Genomic DNA, 6,823 nt, shown 5'->3' with positions numbered 1-6,823 from the left:
GTCCCGCTGACACAAATACTGAAGCACCACGTGTGGAGTAATCCTGACAGTCACTATTTCCTCCAGTATAATAGTTTTAATATTATTTTTATAGATGTTTGTCTTTGGTAAGAACCAGTGGGCTGAGCACTGAGTTATCAACCATCACATTGTTGGTTTTGGTCTTTTCATTGAATTTGTTTACAATGAGAAGAAAAATACAGCAACTTTATCCTATAATTTGAATTTTCTCTAATGTTCGTGTCTCCTCTTGTTTTTCTCTCAACAGGAAGGGGAAGAAACTTGTATCCTCCTGTGGGCAAAAAGCCTGTCGGTGCACATCCTTCGGAGCGGTCGCTGGGAGGAACATGACCTGACTCCATCCACCTTTGGGGAGGGGGTCAGCCCGAAACTTCACGGCTCAAGCTGCGACAAAACCAAATCAAGGTAGCTCCCTTCATACCTGTAAAGTAATATGCACCTTGCTGTTGGTTCTTTATGTCTCCGGAGCTCCTCCAATGGAGCGATGAACACTTTCACTTTAAAAGATCAGAGGTCACTTTAGTCACTGCTCCTAGTAGAGGGTGATCAGTTTATTGGCTCCTGACACAGCATGACTGGATGTTCATTTCTTAATTTTACCATGCAGTGCACATAAGGAACGCATCTACATTTGTTTTGTTACTCCACTTATTTATTTGGGTATCTATGTATATATCTATCAGTCCAAAGGTGCCTTAAATTAGCAAAAGCAAAGAAACGATGGGATGTCTGATATCATTAATTACCACGTCCACGAGTCATAACATTTTAAAATACACAGATGTTATTTCACATTTATTCCAACACCAAAAACTGCTCTCATTATTCATCATTATTCATCATGTTATATTTTAAAAAGGTCTGAAGAGTCTTGAGTTTGTCTTCATATGAAATTATATCCGCAGGAACTCTTATTTCATTTTTGGTTCTTTGCAGGTTGGTTCTGAATTATGAGAACGTCCTCGGCCACCGTAACTTCAAACTGATGTGAGTCTGCACAACGTACATGTCACACACACTTACACCGTCACATAAGATCCCGTATGTATGTTCTGGATTTAGTTTAAGCTTTCAACATTATAAATCAGTGATGCAAATGGACATGGGTCAGTGAAACCTTCATTAACCCTTTGATCTCCGTGTATCCAGCTTTGCTATGAGCCAGCGTCACTACCAGGTGTCCGCACGCCGCTGGTTCACACTCGACGCCGTGGAGCTGGAGTACGACGGGACCAAGGCCACGTTTAACGGCAGCAGAAACATTTACGCCCCCGCTGAGTTCTCGTACCGCTGTGAGTCCGTCACCAGCTTCCGTTGGCCCCAGCTCGTCCCGCGCTCGTCCAAAGATCCAGCCAATCAGTGGAGGGTCGCTTTTGAAGACTTTCAGGTAAGACAAGGACTTTTTTTTATTTGCTTAATTCTCTGCTGTCAGTGAGCTAACTCTTTGCTACAAATTGAGCACTTTTTGTTTTGGACTAAATTTGTTTGACAAATTGGCACTGCTAAAAATATACCAAATCAGTTTTAAGAGGTTCCTGATTGAAGCGTACGCCTGACAACTTTCACTGAATTACTTTGATACTGAAGGAAATTAAAATGTGAGTTTCTCAGAAAGGTTCTGCTGTCATAAGAAAAGATTTTTTTCTAAATCTTTGAAGTGGATTTATGGATGTTTATATAGATAATAAATGTCCATAAATCCACAGAAAGTGTGAATTAGGGGTTGACTGATGTTGGTTTTTCAGGGCCGATACGGATTATAAGTAGTTAAAGGGAGTATTATGAACTGATATGCATTCATAATAAAACTTAATAAAACTTAATAAAAACAAATCTTTCTCTCAATATTTAGAATTTGGATTATAACAAACTCCAACACAAAAACTTGTTTAAATGTCTTAAGCAAATTTAAAATCAAAACTGAGACATAAAGTCATGCTGACACTTTCTTTGCACTTTTTATTTGGTTAATTTTATCAGCAATCATTTAAACATAAAACTGATACTTATAATTGGCAAACTGCTAAATATGGGCCCCGATAATAGGCCAGGCCGATAATCTGTCGACCCTGAGTGAGATCACACTGAAAATAAAAAATGTATGTGTAAATGTGTGTGTGTGTTTCAAATGGACAACTCGGCCCCCGACAGTAAACCTCTGTGCTGTTGTATGTATTTTAAGTTTGTTGTGAACTCTTTGGGCCTCATTCACCAATTTCTTCCTAAGTATTTTCTTAAATACTGTCTTAAAATTTTCTTAAGTTCTTAAGAAAACTATTTGAATAGACAACTGGCAGTTGTCCCCGATTAGCATGAGTAAACGCCCATAAATGCCCTTAAAAGGGCATGTGACTGAAGGGCCGTGTGCAATAACCACTTATTTTGCTCTTCTGTCTGGTCTTACAAATCCCAAAATAAGAAACATTGGTGAATGTCAATAACTAGGTAAAAAGTGCATTGGTGGGTTTTAAGAAGAAGTTCCTTCTTAAGAATGGTTGGTGAATGAGTGTTTACACATGTTCTTGCCAAAAAAAGTGAAGTAAGTGTTAAAGGGGACCTATTATGCTTTAAGTGTTATTTCTCTCAGTGATGAAGCCCAAACCCTGAGCCAGAGGACGCTCTCGCTGCTCCTAATCTGCCTGAAACAGCTCGTCTGAGTTTTTATTCCTGTGACATCTTAATGTAACAAATAAAATAAAATTTGCGCAGAGAGCCAGCTTACCAATCAGAGCAGACTGGGCATTCATCTGCCCAATCAGAGCAGACTGTGCTTCTCAGGAGGCGGGACATAAACTCAGATGGCCTGTTTTGGACAGAGGTGCTGCAGCAGAGGGCAGCGTGAGACACATGATGTGTTTTGTAAACATTAAAGCATGCACACGTGTTCTAGTTGACCCCCAAAATACAAATATGATCCCCAAAATGAGCATAATAGGGCCCTTTTAATAGGTGTGCTCTAGAGTTACTGGTTTGCACATCTGTATGCCTCCGTGCCAGCGATAGCCATGGCTGAGGCATAATGTGTTTCTATGACTTTTTCTTTCTACGACATACAATGCTTTTACTTTTTATTTACACTTCATGACAACATACTTTACAATGATATTTTTTCGACTTTATTTTTGTTTTGCAACCGTTTTTTTTAACAACATACTTTACCATTATGCAATACTAGGACTTTTTTCAACATACTTTACAATGGCATTTTTTGACTTACTATAGTATGACATTTTTCAACATGTTACTACGATGTTTTTTTGGACATGCTTTACTGTGTTTTTTTAACATACTATACCATGACAGCTTTTTTTTCCCAAAATACTGATCTCTGAAATTTCTCAACATACTGTACTATGATGGGTTTATTTTCGAATACTATACTGTTGCATTTTTCGACAAGCTATACTTTGATGTTTTTTTCAGCTACTATGCTACTATTGTTCAATATGCTATAGTATGACTTTTTGACATACTATATAATAACATTTTTCAACATGCTGTATCACGACAGCTTTATTTTCAAAATACTGAACTATGACATTTTTTCAACATGTAGTATAGTATCTTGAAAAAAGTTATATTGTAACACCTTTTGACATGCTATACTATATTTTTTGTAGTCATTCTGTACTATGACACTTTTTGACATACTATACTATGACTTTTTCACGACATACTACACTCTGTGTTCAACACACTATTCTATTTTATTTTGATGTTACACTTATTTTTTTTCAACATAGTTTACTATGAAGTTCTTTTTCGACATGTTATACTGTAACCTTTTTTCTAAGATACTATATTGTGACAAGACTGACTTCAACATGATATACTATGATTTTTTTACAACATACTGTGACTTTTTTGACATACCATACTATGACATTTTCAACATGTTATTCTGTTTATTTTTTAACATACTACGACTATACAATGTCTTTTTTCAACATACTATATTATGACTTATTTTTTGACATACTATACTATTTCATTTTTCAACATGTATACTATGTCTGTGTTCAGCACACTATTCTGGTTTTTTTTGACATGCTAGACTGACTTCAACATGTTTTATGATTTTTTTTCCAACATGCTACACTATGACTTTTTTTCAACATACTACACGACATTTTTTTTACAACATACTGTGACATTTTTTGACATAGCATACTATGACATTTTCATCATATTCTGTTTTTTTTCAGCATACTACGACTATACAATGTCTTATTTTTTCAACATTTTATATTATGACTTTTTCAAAATATTAGCCTAGAATATTTTCACGATATACTACACTCTGTGTTCAACACACTATTGTTTTTTTGTTACACTTATTTTTTTCAACATAGTTTACTATGAAGTTCTTTTTCGACATGTTATACTGTAACCTTTTTTTGACATACTATATTGTGACATTTTTTGACATGCTATACTAGGACATTATCAACATCGTATACTGAGATACTTTAATCTACATGCCTTACTACTACTTTTTTTTGACATGCTAGACAGACTTCAACACGATATACTATGATTTTTTTCAACATACTGTGACATTTTTTTGACATAGCATACTATGACATTTTCAACATGTTATTCTATGTTTATTTTTTCAACATACTACGACTATACAATGTCTTTTTTTTAACATACTATATCATGGTGATCTTCGACATGTTACACTTATGTTTTTTCAACATAGTTTTCAGTGAAGTTCTTCGACATGTCACACTGTAACCTTTTTTCTGGCATACTATATTGTGACAGTTTTGGACATGCTATACTAGGACATTATCAACATAGTATACTGTGACACTTTTATCATCATTGCTATACTTCAACAGGTTTTTTTTGACATACTAGACTGACTTCATCACGGTTTATGATTTTTTTCCCCAACATGCTATACTATGACCTTTTTCAACATACTATGCAACTTTTTTTCAACACACTGTGACATTTTTTTGACATAGCATACTATGACATTTTCAACATATTCTGTTTTTTTCAGCATATTATGACTATACAATGTCTTATTTTTTCAATATACTATATTATGACAGTCTTTTTTGACTTCTATACTATGACTTTTTTCAACATATTAACCTAAGACATTTTTTGACATGCTATGCTATGACTTTTCAACATATTATATAATGACATATTTTTGACATACTGTACTGACGTTTTTTTTCGACATGCTATACTTTGACATTTTTTCCAACATAGTCATTTTGACATATTTTTAACATGCCATACTATGACTTTTTTTTTTAACATATTAAACTAAGATTTTTTTTTTTGCACTTTTTTCGACGTACTGTCTGTCCCTCCACAGATCCAGGGCTTTAATGTCACTGGCAGTGACTTTTCGTACGCCAGCGACTGCGCAGGCTTCTTCTCCCCCGGTATCTGGATGGGTCTTATGACCAGCCTGCTCATGGTGCTGGTGCTCACTTACGGCTTGCACATGATCATGCAGCTGCGCACCATGGACCGATTTGATGACCCCAAGGGACCCGCTATCTCTGTGCCCCAAACAGAGTAGCACACCTGGCTCAGCTTTTCCATCTTTTCCCCTTCAGTGCTTGTCTTACTGTAATGCTTCCCCCCTTTACATTCCACTCCCTGTTCATCTGTAGTTGGGCATTTTACAGACTGATTAGTGCTGTTGTCAGATTAAGGGATTAGTCATCACTGCGTATGTGTCAGTTTATTCTTAAATGTGAATCCTGAGACTGAAGAATTTGCGTACGTTATTCAGGAGGTGGTTTAACAACACTGTTCTGAAGGTTTTTCCAGAATCAACTAAAATATTCATCCAAAGAGATTTTGAACTTCGTCAGCCAAGTTTCGTCTCTGTTTTCTCATCCCAACAAAGGTGGTAGCTGTAATCTGTGCGTGTCTATGCTTAATCTGGCTACAAAACATAAAAATCTCTTATTGTGCAGTAAACTGAATATTTTGTTAATCTACATGGTTAGAAAGGTAAGTGTTATTAAACCATCGTAATATCTCTCAAAACTGGATAAATGTCCCCCATGAAGGGGACATAACTGTACATAAAGGGACATAAATAGTTTAAGATAAATTAATTATGAAATGCTATTTATTTGTGAAAATAAAATGTGTGTGTGTGTGTTTACAATTGTGTTTGTGAGTTGACAACTTGAATGAGGGGATCATATTTTCAATATGGATGATGAATAAATCATATCCATAATATAAAGTTTACTCCAGTATTCTTGATCAAAAAGCAAAGGGATGATTCAGATAATCTCTCGTTTACTAAGAAAATGCAGAACTTGAAAGGACTACTAATATTCACCATTCAAAGTCTGAGATTTCCACTAAGTGAAAAATCTTCATGGTTGTTTTACCCGAACATTGTCTTATTATAACACTTTTTTCTGTTATAATTACCATGAACACTATTTATTACTCAAGTTAATGTTTCTCCTACTGAAATATGCTCAATGTATTTGTGTTTAATTTATTTCCATGATTTCTTGTGAATATTTATGATGTTAGGTACTGAATGTGGCCCTAAGCTGTAATGTTGTGACCTCAATAAAAAATCTGGGGAAATTGTGGTATGATTTGATTTTCTGTGTAAATCATGGAAACCTCAAAGATTTGGCAACATCGAGAAAGAAAACACCTCACTGACTGCTACTTCATAACATTTGGGTTAATATTACAGTTTTATTGTGTTTTAATGAAATGCTGACAAAATTTGATGACACAATGACTTTTTTGTCCACATGCTTCAGTATGCTTTTTTTTCTGCACATATTTT

At 35.2% G+C, this 6,823-nt stretch overlaps 1 protein-coding gene across 1 annotated transcript; it reads left to right on the top strand.

Annotated features, from left to right (window-relative positions):
* Positions 1-268: 268 nt before the first annotated feature.
* On the top strand, positions 269-6,623 carry LOC121940600 (V-type proton ATPase subunit S1-like; the record flags this gene model as incomplete). Its single annotated transcript, XM_042483328.1, has 4 exons — positions 269-426; positions 958-1,008; positions 1,171-1,408; positions 5,363-6,623. Coding segments are annotated over 4 exons (657 nt in total), but the record flags the coding sequence as incomplete, so codon positions are not given.
* Positions 6,624-6,823: the final 200 nt, after the last annotated feature.

The sequence above is a fragment of the Plectropomus leopardus genome, unplaced genomic scaffold, assembly GCF_008729295.1.
Source record: "Plectropomus leopardus isolate mb unplaced genomic scaffold, YSFRI_Pleo_2.0 unplaced_scaffold9090, whole genome shotgun sequence".
NCBI classification, from domain to species: domain Eukaryota; kingdom Metazoa; phylum Chordata; class Actinopteri; order Perciformes; family Serranidae; genus Plectropomus; species Plectropomus leopardus.
This window is presented reverse-complemented; position numbering and strand designations above follow the sequence as displayed.